Source organism: Periplaneta americana, chromosome 15, assembly GCF_040183065.1.
Source record: "Periplaneta americana isolate PAMFEO1 chromosome 15, P.americana_PAMFEO1_priV1, whole genome shotgun sequence".
Taxonomy (NCBI): domain Eukaryota; kingdom Metazoa; phylum Arthropoda; class Insecta; order Blattodea; family Blattidae; genus Periplaneta; species Periplaneta americana.
In genome coordinates, this window is record NC_091131.1 from 154350043 (window position 1) to 154369515 (window position 19473).

The 19473-nt window shown below is 37.2% G+C and overlaps 1 protein-coding gene across 10 annotated transcripts in view; it reads right to left on the reverse strand.

Annotated features, from left to right (window-relative positions):
• Nucleotides 1-19473, reverse strand: part of LOC138715464 (pericentrin-like) — a 191964-nt gene that overhangs the window by 49411 nt on the left and 123080 nt on the right. For 5 of the 10 annotated variants that reach the window (XM_069848396.1, XM_069848395.1, XM_069848394.1 and 2 more), the window contains exons 7-8: nt 6731-6881; nt 1113-1269 (exon numbers count right to left, since the gene is read on the reverse strand). In XM_069848396.1, the coding sequence (XP_069704497.1) occupies nt 6759-6881 (123 nt within the window). In that variant the 3' untranslated portion in view covers nt 1113-1269; nt 6731-6758. The remainder of the gene's footprint in view (nt 1-1112; nt 1270-6730; nt 6882-19473) is intronic. The other 5 variants (XM_069848397.1, XM_069848393.1, XM_069848389.1 and 2 more) reach the window with 1 other exon arrangement.

A 19473-nucleotide genomic window follows, 5' to 3' on the forward strand; every position in this document is an offset into this window, starting at 1 on the left:
CAAAAATGTCAGTCAAAAGTCGTACAGGTCTGTCAGCTGTGTATGCAGTGGCATTATCTTGTTGGACCATTAGTACTCGATTTCATCTTCAAGTTGGCCAATGAAACTGTACAGTATGTCAGAGCAATAACATTCATTAAAGAAAATAGGACCAACACCAAATATCTGGAAATGCCAACCCAAACTCTACATTTTTGATCATGTAGTGGTGTAGCATGTAAACTGTGAGAATTACCTGTTGACCATAATCGTGTGTTCTGTCAATTTATGTAACTGGAAAGGTGAAACCAGGCCTCATCCAAGTAAAAAGTATCACACTACAATTAACATTTCTCTGTTGAATGAAATTCTGAAACCATTTGCAGTAGCTTAATTGCCTTCTTTAGTAAGGTTGTTTCAGTTCTTGTACTGCCATATCTTTATATGGGAAGAGTTCTAATTCTTTTCAAATGGCTTTATGTGTTTTTGCAAGATTAATATCTGTCTCTTGTACTCTTACATAATGATTTTGATGTGTTTTTCATCACAGTCAGAAATATATAGCAGCTTGTCCTCAGTCAACTTAGGTGGTCGGTCTCCCACTCTGGCATCTTTCATTGAGCCTGTTCCATGAATTTTACCAATAAGTATATCAACTACATTACAATGATGTTTCTGAAAATTTCCACATACATTTCGCCTTTCCAAAACACATACTTGACAAGAAAAATGCGTTCTTAAACCATGGTGTGTACTTGATAAATTGCAGCAACTGCAACGCTGTAGAAATGGAGGGTACCCAGCTGATAAAGTTGAGAATAATCGATATAATTTTATTCAGGAATCAACTTGACCATGATTATGGAATTGCAGTAGGCTATTGCAGTAACTCTGGCGGGGGGAGGAGGAGGGGGAGAACTTTTGTTGGATCACACATGTGCACCACGACTTCCTGAATGCTTTGTATCTGAGAATAATATATCTTGCCTAGTTCCTTTCAAAAATTAAAAGATAAACTAAATAATAATAATAATAATAATAATAATAATAATAATAATAATAATAATAATAATAAATTTTCCTAGGGCTATTTGCTTATTATACACACCAACAAATCAGAACATAATGCTAACCTGTACTGAGTGGGCTTTCTGAAGTGAGAGCCTGTTCTTCTCCATTTCGTCTTGTTCAATAATTCTCTTTCTCTGCCTCTTGCAGCATTCGAATTCTCCTCTCCAAGGCTTCAACTTCTACATTCCTGAGACTGAGTTGTTCCCGAACATGGGTCAACTGAAGTACAACCACAAGTTAACTTATATTAGCCTAATTTACAAAATTTATTTAAAAACTTTCTTAGTTCCACCTCATTCTAGTGCCGAGGTCATGGAAAGCATGGGGCTCTACCTCCATGCCCCCCAAGTGCCTTCATGGCATGTTACGGGGATACCTTTACCTTACCTTACCTTACCTTACCTTAGTTAAATAATATAAATTCATAATCCATGACTTCTACGTCATGAAAACAGTATGGAATGCCTGTGATCACATTGCATCAAGCACCAATCTGTTGTGTTCTGAATAGAAGAAAAGGTTCTAACGTACCTACATGTCAGTGGCGGCTCCTGCATATTTCTTAAGAGGAGGAAAGAAGTTAACAGCACGAAATGACACCTTCTTGAATGAAACATAGTACAAATTAGCCTACATGCATACATGTAAGACCAGGTAGTGTTGGGGTTGGCCTTCCCTTCTGTATAGCAATAATCTGTTCTTGTAAACTGAGTTTCCTAAATTGCCCAAAATATATTATGTTTTCACTTCCATTCATTGTTGATTAATTGCGCAAATTAGCAATTACAAGGAAATTCACAACCTCGTAGCATTTTTCGAGCACACTACAGCATCACACGTGTTGGAAGAGACTAGCTACTAACTCGTAACTGGAATCGTTTTACGGAAATGTAAATGGAAATGGGAAATAATCTGAAGAAAGCGAGAACACTGCACCCACCCACGTGGTCTGTGTTGCCACATGTACATTTTACAAATTCAGTATCACATGCTTTTGAAGAATGTGAGTTCTTGTAAAGTCATACTATCATTATTGTTCAAAGCTGCCGGTAGCCGATTAATTTTTTATGTTAAAATGATGTAGTTTGGAGTACCTACTTTCAGTTTCAAATATATTTGTACAAAACTGACAACTTGGCTGTTGCCCTGTCTAGTAAACAATGAATAGAAGTGAATTTCAGGGGCCAACTACGTAGAACTACTTCCCCTTTGTTTTACATAAACCCGACTAACTTTCAAATATCCACGCAAGTTTCAAACCATGAATAGTAGCCTATATAAAGTGCAATGGATAATATTTTTGATTTATAATTACAAAAAAGTTTACATGGTGTCTTTCATAGCGTTGCGTTTTTGTTTTGCCTCCTCCTAGATATGTTATAGTCCGGTTGAATGCAAGATCGTTAGATGGCAGCGGTAGCGAGCTTGCTGCAAGACCAGTCGGTTTCTATATTTCCCACCCATGCGCTGATTCAGAGGAGGATCTCCTCCCTCTCTGTTCATTTACTTGCTTTAAAACTCTGCTTCTTTCTCTGGCCGCTAGTGCGCTGTTGTCTGTGTGTGTTAACTGCAGTAGAGGAGGAATGGAGTGCCTTTCCTCCACACAGACAATCTCGCATCTTTCTCAGAGTTTTCTTCAGCCCATGAGTGCGCGTCGTTTAAAACTTGATCAACCGAGTTCTTCTTATTGCTGTCAACTTAAAAATTATCGAATCTTCCTCGAATTTCAAGGCACATATTTTATTTGGTATTTACTTTCAAAAGAAGAAAATGTGAGGAGGACTTCCTCCCTTCCCTCCCCCGAGGAACCGCCACTGCTAAATGTACATCTAGATTAATGAAATCTCATGTACTTTGTAAGCATGCGTTCTCATACTATGCTATCACCACTACTACATGGAAAGTGTTTACGTGATTTTGTTCATTTTCAGCTTTGATGTAAAATAGAAATAACATTTTTGCTTTCATTTTATGGTTGCTAAGCTGTTTCTCCATGGGAAGATTTTCAGATCTCACTTCTTTACCAGATGACAAAGACTCTTGTAGTGATACTAAAGTAATAAATAATCGTCTTTAATTAAATATTTATGCATAACATAGCAAGACACATTATATAAATAAGGGGATAAACGAAACATTTAAGCATAAGTTCTGCAAAAAATGAATTCTTCTTATGCAGGACTTCACAGAATAGTTCAGGACACAGAAGTTACCCTCCATGCTGCAAAGAATGCAGATCCACAGTCAATGTTTTAATACAATTCTCCTCACACCGCCATATAGAAACACCCACCTCTTTGAGCTGTACTAAATGCAGAGCATCTCGTTCTTTTTCTCACAGAAAGCAACAATTTCTTTACATAGTAAAATGTCGTTATAACGAACGCCAGTTTAATGAAATATTCAGTATTACGAAATCATTTCCTGTCCCTTGTCTTTTTCCCATATATTTTAATGTTAAAATATTTCAATTTAACAATTTCGTTTTTACGAAAAAAAAAATCAGTATAACGAAATAAAATTTCGCTACCTGGCCGAATAAATCTACTTTTTTAACGAAAAATATTTTAAATATAGAGTACAATTCGTTAGCAAGTAGGCAAATATTTTATCCATGTTGAATCTTTTGTATGCTACTTTTAACACTTGAATATAAATAATTGATTAAATGGCGATCTTACTCGTGTTAATTATGTAAGCATGTGCGGCTTACAGCTGTTTCAGTGCTACTTGACACCATCCTCAGAGCCTTCTGTGTCTCAGCGTCATCTCAACTTCGCTGCCTGTTGTGTGTGTTCTGAAATTGATCTGTGTGTTGAGAATTTGATTAGTGTATTTTAGTGTGTCTGTATATTTCATATTGTTCTAGTGTGTTGAGTTTTTGGTTCTTGGGTTGTACCGTATGTGTAGGATTTCCATGTCTGTATTTATGTTATTGTATGTGTGGTTGGCATTAGTTATGTGTTCTGCATATGTAGATGTATTGTGTCCTCTGGTTATTGCTTTAATGTGTTCTTTGTATCGAGTTTCGAATGATCTGCCTGTCATAACTATTGCATTTGAGTTTGTATATGTTTGTATATGTCTGTGTGGTTGTATTTATTTGTTTGTGTGTTGAGATGTCTTTGTAGTGTGTTTTCTGTTCTGTATGCTATGTTGTATTTCCGAACACATAACTAATGCCAATCACACATACAATAACATAAATACAGACATGGGAATCCTATACATACAACCCGAAAACCAAAAATTCAACACACTAGAACAATATGAAATATACAGACACACTAAAACACACCCTAATCAAATTCTCAACACACAGATCAAGTTCAGAACACACACACTATTTGACTCAACTCTTCATCACATGAACGCACCCACACAACAGGCAGCGAAGTTGAGATGACGCTGAGACACAGAAGGCTCTGAGGATGGTGTCAAGTAGCACTGAAACAACTGTAAGCCGCACATGCTTACATAATTAACACGAGTGAGATCGCCATTTAATCAAATATTTTATATTATAATAATATTGCAACAACATAGTAGCCACATGGTCATTAATCATCTAAGTACCAAATGTAGTTTGTTTACTATGATTCAGATGACTCTGAACTTTGTGTTAGTATTTTTACAAGCAATTTCCTTGTTTTTCCCAATTAGTTTTCTTCTACCAACCACAGCTCACTAATCTCGCAATGTGGTGCTTCCAAATCACAGCTCTCTAATTTCACAACATGGTTTCCCAAACATGGCACCTCTTGTATTACTAAGTACTTCATAAAACTTGAATTTTGTACTTTTCGTATCTCTTTCTATAAACTATTTCTTTTCTAATGCTCGTTTTTGCTTCATTTTCGAGATGAAAATTGTTTTATAATGGAACATTTCATAGTGTTTTTTGAGAAAGCTGTTGACTGAATTCCCAATATGCCCTTTTAAGAGAGCAGTGTATAATGATAATAAATGATAGGAAAAATTTTTGTTTTATCCTATAATGTGCAGAAATTTGATCCGAACAAATGTAACTTACCATTGTACAAAGGAATGTTACATTTGTTGGGATCAAATTTTTGCAAATTTAAAGGTCAAAATTAAAATTCTTTCAACGATCTATTATCATAATACACTGCTCTCTTAAATTCACTGAACATATTGGGAATTATTACGACGAAGTGAAGAGAAGCGACTAGAAGCATTTCAAATGTGGATATGGAGAAGAATGGAGTGTGTGAAATGAACAGAATACGAAATGAAGCTGTGTTGGAAAGAGTGGGCGAAGAAAGAATGATGCTGAAATTGATCAGAAAGAGGAAAGGAATTGGTTGGGTCACTGGCTGAGAAGAAACTGCCCAATTAAGGATGCAATGGAAGAAATGGTGAACAGGAGAACAGTTCGGGGCAGAAGAAATATCAGATGATAGATAACATTGAGATATATGGAACATAAGCGGAGACTAACAGACTGCCTTAGAAAATAGGAAAGATTGGAGAATGCTGCCCTTGGGCAGAACACTTATGTATGTATGTATGTATGTATGTATGTATGTATGTATGTATGTATGTATGTATGTATGTATGTATGTATGTATTGGGAATCAAATCAAAGGCTTTCCCAAAACATGCTATTAAGTGTTTCATGAAAAACAATTGTTATCACCAGAAAGAAGCAAAAACGAGCAAAATTGTATTAAACTTCTTTTTTTAAGAAATACCTCAAAGAATAACACCCTGAAATTAATGACATTACTTACAGTTCACTCTGTATAATTACGAATCACCCTATAAGCACACATAAAAATAAATACTCATACTATATACACATACATGATATACCGCGCATGTAATAGTATATTATGATACAAGGTTGGGAAGTGCTTTTTACAAAATTGAGGAAAGATTTGAAAAAAAAAAAAAAAACCAAGCAGAGCAAGTTTTTTAATTTCCGAGATTTTGTAATGCACTACACAAACGTCTATTGTACAACATTTTTTTGCACGACAGTATATTTTTAAAATAATATTTTTTTAAAATCTTAATAGGCAGTACCAGTACCTACGTACGTTAGACTATGAACAGCTAACTGATTCTCAGAAAGAAGTTTGTCATAGGTGTCGGTAAATGGCAGGAGCAGTTTTAATTACAACCCTAGAGCAGTTAATATTTAAACATACTTATCTGGGTTGACAACTTTGAATTCAGTACAATCAACTTCCAATAGTGATAACAATGAAAAAACACACTTTCGTGGAAAAAGTAATTTGTAACTACAGAACCCAAACTTAATAAAATAACTCACTTGATCAACAGGCTATGGTCACATTGTTTATAGGCTTATGTTGTCCCTGTTTTACATTCTTTGAGGCTTACACGCAAAAAGTCTACACATTCAAAATCAGCTCTAAAATGAATACAATTGGAAGATCAACTGTCTCTACCTAAATCAAAATAAACAACTTCTCCTTGAGATCAAAAGTACGAAAAAGACATTTTCTGATCATTGGTAAAGTATACAGATGTGCAGCAGTCTTTAAGCATTAAAATTTATAAGACCACACTATATAGAAAATTCTAATAGGAAGTAAGGGAAATTAAACATTGCAGATAAATTTTGTTACAAGTATAACAAACATCTTAACAATGTGATTAATTTTTATTTATTTATTTTTTTTTAAGTTACCTGCGAGTTGAGACTGTCCCTCTGACCTTCAAGGCCAACAAATTCTCTCTTCAAGTCTGGAATTATCTCCTTTTCTATTTCTAGCCTCTGTGAACCAAGTTGTCTTTCTTTCTCCACAGCAGCCTCTAGTTCTTCTGCCCGTCGCCGTTCCCTTTGTAAATCCAGTTGTAACTTCGATAATTTCTCATGTTCCAAATCCAGTTTAGCCCGAAGACAATAAATAAATACGTACAAAAAAGTAGTTACTAAGTTTGCCATTCAAGCCAAAGTTCACACATTAAAACCTAGCTGTCACTGGGCAGTAACCTGAACACAAGTTTCAGCATCACATTGTTGACAAGTAACTCTATCTGTTAGCACAACCATAAAGCACTAATAGATGTTAACAACAACGGAAGGGTGGTAGAGGGAACCTATCTGAGGACACTGAACTTACAACGGCAATATAAATTCCTTGCAAAGTTTCTTTTGAAAAAAAGAGCAAAGCCAGAAAGGCTTATAGCTTATTTCTGATGATGATGGTGCTCTAGGAAAAAATTGCAGGCAGTTACTCAAAATGGCCAGGTAGCACAGACATCGGCTATTATGCATCAAATGATAGTAAATACTATTACACTACGAATGTAATAGAAAATACTAAGATTTCAATGCATCAAATCCTTACGAAATTCTTTTGTTTGTAGGAAAAAAAAAACGATCTAGAAGCCATGTTAAATTTATTTCTGACATTAATAAAAGCTTTAAATTCATGCATGAGACTAGTTAGAGCTTTGCTTCATAGTTTTTTCTACGAAAAATCGCAACTTGCCTGTTTTGTAGCTTCACTTATTTAGTAAATTTGTTATGAGAGGTAAGAATGGCTGCTTTTTTTTGCGAGTTCGAGCTGCTAAAACATATAAAGGAAGAAGAGCACTGGCAGATAGTAGCTTTAAGAAACTTTATAGATTTGAGAAACAAAACTTGGAATAGTTACGAAAGTATTTTATTGGAAACAACGCAGAAATACGCAGAGGAGCCATAACCTCCGAACAAAAAGTGAGAATTTCTTGTGTTATGTGGCAGACTCAGGCTTTAGAATGCAATAGGAGAAGAAATAGGGGTTCATCACACTACAGTTTGAAGAACAATTGGTTTCATGTCAAAAAAAAAAATAACAGGAAAGTTTCACATTTGGATCAAGTTTCCATCCAATATTGAATATATGAGGAGAGCTAAGGTTAGTTGGCAGCAGAAGTACAACTTCCCAAATGCAACAGGTGCACTCGACTGCAAACATGTTAAGATTCCTAAACCCAAGGCCAATAGAGATCAATATATATATATATATATATATATATATATATATCGTAAAGGTTTTGCTTCAATCAACGTTCAGGCTACATGTGATTCTAAAGAATATTTTACAAGTGTAGACGTCACTTGGCCTGGTTCGGTGCACAACTCATGGATTTGGCGGAACAGTACTGTGCACCCTGGTTCATGATGTACACCCTACAGAAATCCTACCACATCCAATGGTCTTGTAATCATTTACTGGCTGCAGAAACAGTGATTACTGATCACTGTATTGGCCAACTAAAGAAAAGGGGATGAAATTGCTGAATTTGTACAAAGTTTGAAATTTTATTTTTACTACTAAATGAATTACACTGAAAACTTCTTCTTTAAGATTTATTACATTCTGCTCTTGTCATAATTTTTATTAAATAATTAAGATGGTATGCAAAAATAATTGTCAAATAATAATAAAATGTTCACCCTTTATGATGGCAGTGATGAAATTTTCTTCTCGTAGTAAGCTGTCTGCAACCTTGTTAGTTAAGTTGTTCAGTTATCAACATAGGCTGCTGCTCTCCAATGCTATATTCTTTGTCTCCTCTCTTTCAAAACCTGAAGGCCATATGTGCTTAGGAGTCTGTTTGAGATTTCTTCAGATACTGGGGCAAGGAAACTGTTGGGTTCTGCTGAAGTTTCTAGTACATCGATTACATACACTAAATCAACACTTTAAGTGCCAGTTGCCAGTGCACCTAAAATTAGTATGTACTTATGATAGCTGTTTATAATAATAAGATTTAATTTTTACTTCCAAAATAATTAAACTTACCTGGAATTTTTTTAAAGTAGGATCATCATCCTTCGAAATTAGTTAACATTTCCTTTTCCCAGGATAGGAGAACAATTTTTTATTCCCTATTAGTCTGATATCGGATTTTCTTTTGACTTTAATTTTCATATTATTAATTTTGTTAAATATTTGCTTCTCTGTTACGATTTTGCCTAGTTGACACTGCAGCTTCGACCTAAATTCCTCTATAGCTGTTACCTTTTCATTCCATACTACTGGACTTTGTGATCTATTCAGCAGTATTGGAAAGTCCTTTAAGAAATTTACGGACAGAATTTGTTCTCCAATTTCCTCTTCTTGTTCCAAGGTTGACATGATTGATCGTCAATTGTATTGCTTCCGCAATATTAAAATTATTTTTATATGAAAACTCAACAACTGAGGCGTTCAGGGCTAAAATGGACCAAGTCACAAATTTTCATAAATTGAGTTTAATTCATTTTCTGATTATCTGAAGTTGGATCTTTTCCGAGCAGTAATGGATCAAGTCTTAATTCCAAGCATTTGCCAGTAGGTGACATCAGTCACTTTTAGCTCAGATTATTTGTTCACGATGTTTTGAGCCATAGTGGATCAAGTCACCAAAGCATTGCATCAATTAACATCACAATTGTTTATATTTTATAAATCTAGAATTTCAGAATAGAGCAATAAAATGATTTCTAGTCAAATTAGATAATCCACTAGAGCAAGTTAACTTTAAGTCCTATTATCTCAAAACTACGGTTCATGGACTTGATCCACTTTAGCTCTGAACGCCTCAATTGCAGGTTCCGCTTCAGGTTGTCAATTGCTTCAACACGAGTTGGGTCGAGTACTAGCAAAAATACCCGATGAGCTGGTAATTGATTTTTATCGAAAAGTGAAGACTAAGCAGCCTAGGATTTAACTTCGCAGGAAAAGCACCCTATTTATGCATGCGATTTGTTGAATAAAATTTATCTTCAGACAAAGCTACGATTTTGTGAATTTAGGCAATCAGGTGAGTGACATAGGTGGACGTAGATTTGTCCCATCCCAAACCAATTGCATAGAAGTGTGTGCACGAACAGTTACACATACATAAGTGCAACCTTTAGTGTGAAAATGCAATGGCATATAACAAGAATTAAAAAAAAAATAAATAAGAACAGTAAGGTATCACTGAAGTTTTACAGAGAAAGAAGAAAAAGTTTGAAACCAGCAAATAAATAAACCAACCGAAAATTAAAATACATAATCTTGCCAAAAACGTTTTTTTCTTGAACATTTCTTAAATTCATTTGAAGCTTTTTAGTAAGAAGTAAGCATAGTCGAGCATGATGTGCATGGAAGACAGACTATGGCCTATAAATTTCTCAAGCACTTAGATAGTCAAGAGAAAGATGTAGCTAATTTAAATGTAATTAGGAAAGACACTATAAAGAGCTATGGTACGATGAAAATTCAGGTTCTTTAGAAAATGGTGAAGATCTTATGTTTAGAAATGTTGATCCTATCACTCTAGAAGAATTGGAATCATCACTTAAAGAAATGAAAAATCGGAAGGCTACAGGCGATGATGGAATAAACGTAGAAATTTTAAAATATGGTGGACCAGTCTTAAATCAAAGACTTTTAAATTTTCTTAATATGTGTTGGAATGCACGTCAAGTACCAAGGCCATGGTCACATGCTCGAGTAATATCTATTTTTAAAAAAGGTGCCAGGAACAAATGTGAAAATTATAGGGGGATTAGTCTTCTAAATAAAGGCTACAAATTATATGCAAGGATTTTAAATAAACGATTAAGAAACATTTTAGATGTCTTATTGCTAGAAGAACAAAATGGATTTAGGAAGGGGCGCTCTTTCACAGTTAAACAGTTGATAGGAAAGAGAAAAGAATACAATCTAGAAACTCATATGGCATTTATTGATTATGAGAAGGCCTTTGATCGTGTAAATAGAGGGACACTTTGGGAAATTATGATTCGAAGAGGCTATCCTAACCTTTAATTAAAGTACTGAAAGATATATATATATATATATATATATATATATATATATATATATATATATATACAACAATTAGTATCAATATTGGAAATGGAAAATATAGTGAAGAAATTTCAGTAAATCAAGGTGTAAGGCAAGGTTATAGTTTGTCCCCTACGTTGTTTTTAATTTATATGGATGATTTAGTGAGAGAGTGGAATTTTAGAATTAATGGAGGAATTCATATAGCACCTAATTTTACATTTACGATGATGCTGTTCGCTGATGACCAAATCGTTGTAAGTATAACTGAAATGAACTGCAGAGAGCAGTGTATGAACTACAGAAAGTGTGTGAGGAATATACTGTAATTTTAAAATTTCCTTAAATAAAACCAAAACAATGGCTTTTCAAGGGAAATACAGCATAAGGACAAAAATTATTTTAAATGACACTCCTCTAGAACAAGTAACAAGTTTTAAATACCTAGGCACTCAGCTCACGTATAAACATGAAAGTGACTGCAAATATAAACTCCCCATATTTCAGCAGCTGTGTGGTACAATAAACAGAAATTTGAAAAATAAAGCAAGAAAAGAAACGCAAATTAAATTTTATAAAGTAATGGCAGTACCATCTTTGCTATTTGGATCAGAAACCTGGACGATGACTGCAGCTGACAGCAAAAAATTACAGGCCGCTGAAAGGAAGTTTCTAAGGTCAGCAAGGGGTGTACTATATTGGATAAAAGTTAAAATGATAAAATAAGAGAAGAATTGATGATCTTTTCCCTAGAAGAAAAAATTAAGAATTATAGAGATCAGTGGGCAGAACATATCAATAGAATGACACCAGAAAGAATCCCAAGAAGAATAATGAATGACAGACCTAGAGTGAGAAGACATCCGTGAAGACCTAGGAAGCGTTGGATGTTTACACTATGAAGCCGAAACAGGCATATGCCTGTCCCTTGAATTGAAGAAGAAGAAGAAGAAGACGAAGAAGACATTTCTTAAAACACTGGGAATTTGGTAAAACTTTAATTCTGATGGAAGTTGATTATAAGATGGTAAGATGGCGGACGAGCTGGAAAACCGTATGGTAGCCGCTCTCGATAGAATCAAGAATGTCGCGGAAACAGGTGGATACCTCAAGAAAGAGACGTGCCAATCCATGGATAAAGCGGTGAGTGTAATAAGAAATTGCTTTGTGGAAATGAAAACTCTACTAAAAGAGGAAAGGACACGGTCAATTGCAAAGGAATCTACATCCAGAGAGGTTAAAGAAACACGAAAAGATAGCATCCAAGGAGATGGAGACATGATGATGGCGGGACAGGTGGCGCTATCTAGCGGCCCGGAAAAACAACAGCCACTAGTGACACCAAGCGGCCCGGCATCCGTAGACCAACCGGTCGGAGCAGTGCAACGTGGAGAGGAAGAGGGAGCTACATCTAGCGGCCAAGCAGACGACCCTCTGCCAGTGCTTGCAGGCCAACCGATCGGAGCGGGCGAATGTGGAGAGGAATACGAGCTCGCCCCAACACGCCCAGGGACCCCCAATGATAGAACCAGCAGATCACATATGGAGACGGAGATAGAGGAGAGAATCATAGGGAAAATTAATCTACAGATACAATCCATGATGGCAAGTATCAAAAGGATGGTTAAAGAAGAAATCAGAAGTGCAGCCCAGCACCCGTCTGAACCTGAAAACATCTCTCCAGTACACCCAGAACCGCGCAACCCCAAGAGGGCCACATCTAGCAACCTTGAGAATGATGAAGATGAGGGATTTATCACAGTAACCAGAAGCCGTGGCCGACAGGAACCCAACCGAAGAATTAATGAGGAAAATCACCGCAACCAGGACAGAAGCCACCAGCTACAACCAGCACTTCCCCCGCCCCCGCCCAAACAAGGGAAAGGAAATGATACCGGAGGCAAACTTAAACCAGCAGCTACGCTATATTGGATGTATATTGGACACCTGGATGAGGCTACCACCAGAGAAGACATCATAGATTACATGGCGGAGAGGAACTTCAACATGGTGAAGGAATGCACTGCCCTCCGAACGAAAGGGAGGAACAAAGCATTCAAAATAGCGATCCCTGCAGCAGAAAAAGGAACAGTTGATAATGAAAATTTCTGGCCAAAAGGTGTTACTTTTCGCCCCTATGAATTCTAATACAACAGGCCGGAACCAAATAACACAGGCGGATACCAAGAACCATCACAACAACAGGGAAATTAATAACACCAAACACATTAAAATACTCCTGTGGAATATTGAAGGCTTGAAAAACGCGTACGACATGCTCCCAAACGATTTCTTTACAGATTATGATCTAACCATCCTGACAGAAACAATGCTGACAAAGGAGTGGTCAACTAGAAATCTATACACGGTACACCAATTTGCAACACAAGAATGGGCCGGTAGACCGAAAGGAGGTTTCACATGCCTCTTGAAGCCCAGATTTGCTCCCTTCACAACACTGTACTCCTCAGATCACATACTACTGATCCGAACTCCAAGCCTCACGCTAGCAGGAGTATATTTCCAACCAGACATCTACCAGTATAATCGACGAGATAGGCATAGCGCTCAACGAAGTGGACCCAGAAAGCCCGCTACTCTTGGCAGGGGATCTGAATTGCAGAATCGACGCTCCAGGACCGAAAGCCAGCAGAGTACTTGAATATCTGGAGGAAATCGGACTACAACTCATAAACCAGAAGGAACAGGCGACCTACATCGCTTACAATGGCAAAAGTACCATAGACCTGGTGTTCACGAACACCAAAACGATTCACCCTCACCTGCAGAGAATTATTCCCATAGCCATAAGGAAACACCTCCCAGTCGAGACAATTTTTGCGCAGGAGTCAAACGTAACTCGACTAGAAACACCAACACCGCGTCCAACCAGGTTACTAGACACAACAAAGTTAAGCAAAGAGAGAATCGCGCGAGTCACGGACCTAGTCACAGATGGGAAGGTAGACGACGCGCTGGAGAGGTTGACCCTAATAATGAAGGAGGGAATAATATATACCGACCCGTTGGAGGAGGAACAAGCCATGGTTCAACTCAGACTGTTACAATGCACGGAAATTAGCACTGAACAGGCTACAAGCTGTTAAGGCAGACACGACACCAGAAAACCTAGGGTTGTACGCACAAGCTCGCAGGGCTTACAAAAATCTCCTGAAGATGAAGAAACAAGAATTCCAGGAGGTGCAGGATAAGAAGAGGATAGAAGAAGCAGAATGGCACCCATATAAAATCCTCCGGCCCAGGATGCCCATTTTCCCCAGGGATATCCCAATGGACGTATGGGAGAATCACATGAGGAGAGTCCTACAATCAAAGGATACCAGACCAGCGAGAGCATGTAGCCAAGAGGATAGAATAACATTCTTCAAGCCAGTCACAGCGGAAGAGGTAGAGGGCGCGATTAAAAACTCGCCAAACGGGAAAGCCCACGGACCGGACGAGGTTTGCTATGAACACCTCAAAGCGGCTCTACCACTGCTGAAGGAAACCTGGACATCTCTGATAAATGAATGCCTTCGGAGAGGGAAGATACCGGAGGGCTGGCAGAAGTCAGACATTAGAATGCTCTACAAAGGCAAAGGAAACGTCGGGGATCCAAATGCCTACAGGGGGATTGCCCTGGAATGTGCATTATTTAAGGTCATGACTGGCGTACTAACAAAACGACTAACTGCGCTAACAGACCACTATATACCGGAATAGCAGTTTGGCTTCCGAAGAGGAAAATCTGCGCTGCATGCAGTAAGCTGCCTACTGGAGGATATAGAGGAGGCTCTGAGGGTCCCAAAGGGTAAACTGCATGTAATATTCATCGATTTCTCCAAAGCTTTCGACACAGTGAACAGGAAACTGCTGATGGCAAAACTGGAGCACCTGATGGGAAAAGATCACTACCTGGCGGCTACGATCAAAGACATTCTAGCCCGAAACTATGTATGCATTCAGGATGGAACCTCTACATCACAGCAAATTACACAGATGACCGGAGTCCTGCAGGGCGACCCTCTGAGCCCGCTTCTCTTCTCGATTGCTACGGCTGACGTGACACGAATCCTAGAAGGAGACGTGAAGCTCTACACGTACGCGGACGATATGGCGCTAGCCTCCCCGTGTCGCGAAGCGCTATAAGACAACTTCCATCGACTTGCAGAATGGGCGGATGAGAACGATCTCACACTCAATGAGGACAAAACAGTGTACATGACCTTCAGGAGAGGAGGAAGGCCTGCCGAAAAGGACAAGATCATGCTGGGAAATCGAATGCTGACTAAAGTCAACAGCTTCAAATATCTCGGCGTCACACTTCAGACAAGGGGCAACTCCTTCAACCGACACGTCACGGACCGGGCAACCCTACCAGTCAGAGCCATGCATGATGTGAAGGACATAACGAAGATGTCAATGGAAGCAGCAGTTAAACTCCTCCATGTCAAGATTTCACCGATAGCTACATACGGCCTGCAGATCATCTAGGATCACCTAGACCCCGGCAGCCTTAGACTACTAGAAAAAGTGAAATCGACATACCTGAAAAAGGCAGCAGGCCTATCAAAATTTGCGCCCTCACGTACGGTATATGAACTGACAAGGGAGCCTTTCTTCATAGAGGAGCTCCGACTAAAAATGGACCTGCCAACTACACGGACCTATAATGTAGTCTTGAACGAACTCCAGCAGAAGAGAGAAGCCATCTGGCCCGACATTTATGCCACAGACGCCATGATTTTCGACGACTGGAAACGGCCGAATTACGAGCTCCGACATGTGATGATCCGGATCGCAGTACACGGCTTTCATCACAAACTATGTGAAACGAAGGCCTTCCACGACCCAGGACCTGGAGGCGTGTGTGAGCGATGCGACAAGTTGTGTGAAAGGTACCATATGCTAAAGTGTAAAAACAGAGGACAGGCCTTAACGGGCTTCTGTACAGGCTGAATACCATTAACATGCACATTGTGCGATATTCATCTTATTATTATTATAAGTTCTTATTAAAAAAATGCTTAATCCCTTTCGTACCATAAGCTACTAAGCCATTCTGAGAAAAAAAAAATTGTTTGTAATAAGTGCAGGGGAGAGAGAGAGAGAGAGAGAGAGAGAGAGAGAGAGGGAGAGGGAGAGTGAGAGAGAGAGCGAGAGCGAGAGCGAGAGAGAGAGCGAGAGCGAGAGAGAGAGAGAGACTGTTTTTTAAATGTATGCTTTCACAGCCGGTGTCTGTGATGCAGGCTTTCCGGGCTGCTATTGCACTATCAGAGTTCTTTGATAAAGATCTTTTATTATATATATATATATATATATATATATATATATAATAAAATATATGACAGTGTAATGGGTTTTCTTTTATAAAAGTTTCTTTGATAACAGATCTTTTATAAAGTGTTAGTGCAGCTTGTTATCTTTGATAAAAGATTTCTGTACCTTGAAATAAATATGGCGGAACGCAAATATAACTGGACTGTTGCTACCACAAAAATTCTGATATCGGAGTATGAAGGAAATAAAATGTTGTAAATAAATAATTTGTATAGCATAATATTAATATTCTATAATAATATTTTGTAATAATTTGTGTAACTTTTCAAGTCCTCGCATAGTAGCTGTTTCAGTAAGTTCTGATGTATATATCTCTTATCACGTTTTGCAATCCATGGTTTCACCCCTGATCACATATTTGTATTGTGATCAGGGGTTTAACTCACAGGCGTTTCTTTTTCAATAACATGCATATTGTAATAATTGAACTAATTGTAGCTAAACAAGCATAATACTGTTCTTCATTCATGGTGTTATAAACTTAACGGTCGGCCTCGGTAGTGTAGTCGGTATAGCACTGGCCTTCAGTGCTCGAGGTTACTCGATCCCAACCCAGGTCGATGGCATTTAAGTGTGTTTAAATGCGACAGGCTCATGTCAGTAGATTTACTGGCATGTAAAAGAACTCCTGCGGGACAAAACTCCGGCACACCGGCGACGTTGATATACACTTGCGAGTGTCGTAAAATAAACCATAATTTAAATTTTTAAACTTAACGTGTAAATATTAGTATCAACAAATCCTCGGAACACGTAATCAGTAATCACTGTTGTGGCACAAGTGTTGGGAGAGCTTTTGTTCCTAAAATATTTTATAAAAGATTTTATGTAGTGTAATATACAACAAATCCTATCTTTTATCAAAGATCGTAGATAAAATATTGTATCATATTCTTTGTCAAAGAACTTTGATAGTGTAATGGTAGCCTCACAGAGAAAATATTTTCTTTGCATGTAGGCCTACCATAATTGGACTCATCTTGAAAAACAGAAATCAAAAACGAAAACGTTTGAAACAGTAGTTGACCATTGATCAAACCGCACAAGCCCGCGCAAACTAATTCATAAGTAACTGATAGAAGCAGAAACTTGAGCTCGAGCCATCATACAAGCCCACCGCACAAAACCGCTCCTCAAGCAGTCCGCTGGGTGACGTTTGGCGCGTGGCCAGTGGATCAGAGGCCCACTAAATACCTTTGTGTTGTATTTCCTGTCGTCTTTACCGATTCACGTCTATTGTAATATTCAATGAAAATGTGGTAACGGGAGTTGTATAAAACTTTTAACACTATTTATGCTCTTCAATAATGATGTGAAAAATAACTTCTATTCTCAGAAAAAGTAAATAATGTAAAAAAATCGACATTTTGCGACATTTTACTTATGCCGAATACCTTATAGTTCCCAGCATATTGAGCAACAAACAAAATTGACTGTATTTCCAGTACTGTCGATCACAGGTTTAAAAACAGTCCAAATGGCACTTTTTAAATTTACATCTGGCTCTGCTGTTTTGAACTCTCCAGCAAAGAATTTCTCTTTCACTTCTTTTTTTCTAGAGAGACTGTCTTTTCTTTTCGATACACCACTACTTGAACTCATTATAAAAACAACAAATAAAAAGCTAAATAAAAATGTTTTAAATAGTAATTTGGTGTTGATTGAACAGTGTACATAAGAATAAGCCCGCTCGAACGCAAATAAGTGACTGATTACAGACGAGACTTGGGTTCGATGCTTTGATACCAGTCTACAGCACATATATGTTACATGCGGTGCAGTGACGGGCTTGTTTCGTTCGAGGCTGTGAAGCCAGTGCATATAGTAACGAGGCAGCCCGCGGGCTGGAGTCTGGCATAAGCATACAGTTTCCAGCATACCGGACAACACACAAAAATTAAATTATTTTCCACTGCTGTCAAACACAGATTTAAAAACTGACCCAGTGGTACTTTTTAATTTCCGTCCTGCTCAGTTTTTTTTAAACTTTCTAGTACGATTTTCTCCTTCACTACTTTTCTCTAGAGAGACTATTTTCTTTGCAATGCACTATTATTTGAGCTCATCTTGAAAAACAAAAATCACAATCTAAAACAAAAACGTTTGAAACAGTAGATGATCATTGATCGAACCGCATAGAATAGAATAGAATAGAATAGAATAGAATAGAATAGAATGTCTTATTTTCGCTGGCAGAGTTAAGGCCTTCAGGCCTTCTATTCCACTCAACCAGCCTTAATCAATACAATACAATACATATTTAAATTACGAATATTTACACTACACTTAAAAGATTCTCCAGCAATATTCTTCAGTTAAATTTTAACGACTAGTAATGTTTATTTAAATTTAGATAAACCTATAACCCCTTCAGACCTGAATTTATATTTTAAAAAATTGAAAAAAAAAAAAACAGGTCACATAATCATTCTGGGGATCCAAAATTCCCAAATCAAATCTTCACAGAAAATCAAAATTTGGGGACAATTTTGACCCCTAGGGCCCCAAAATTTTAAATTTTATTTTTAATTCAGGTATAGAAATGTTTCAAAAATAATATTCTTCATTTCTATCACATTGAATTTTTCAAAATATTTAAAAGTATGGAAGACATTCCAAAAAAGAAAAAAAAAAAATGTACACCAGGCCTGAAGGGGATAAGATAAAGTAATAACTTAATATATGAGCTAATTTAATTCAATTATAATTAAGTTGAGATAGCTAGTAAAATGATGAGAGTTAATTTAATATAAGTTTACTAGAACTATGTTACAGGGAGAAAAAGTATAAATCTAAAATATATTTATATAATGACAATATTAATGTAATGAAATTTTACCATTAGAGGTTTTGTATTCTATTGAGAGAAATTAATGATAATAATGAGGATGGACAGATGTTAGTTTCATTATAAGTAACAAATATTAAATTAATCTGTTAAGTAAGAAGTTACGTAATTTTGACCTAAATGAAGTTATTGTCCAACAATCCCTTATATCACTCGGTAGCGAGTTCCAATTTCTAGCAACTGAAACTGTATAGGATGAAGAATATAAACATGTCTTGTGGTAGGGTATAATAAGTAAATTGTTATGATGAGACCTGGTACTTAGCTTATAATATGCGGATAAATTTTGATGTTAATGTTATGTTTATTTAACGACGTTCGCAACTGCAGAGGTTATATCAGCGTCGCCGGATGTGCCGGAATTTTTTCCCACAGAAGTTCTTTTACATGCCAGTAAATCTACTGACATGAGCCTTCGCATTTAAGCAC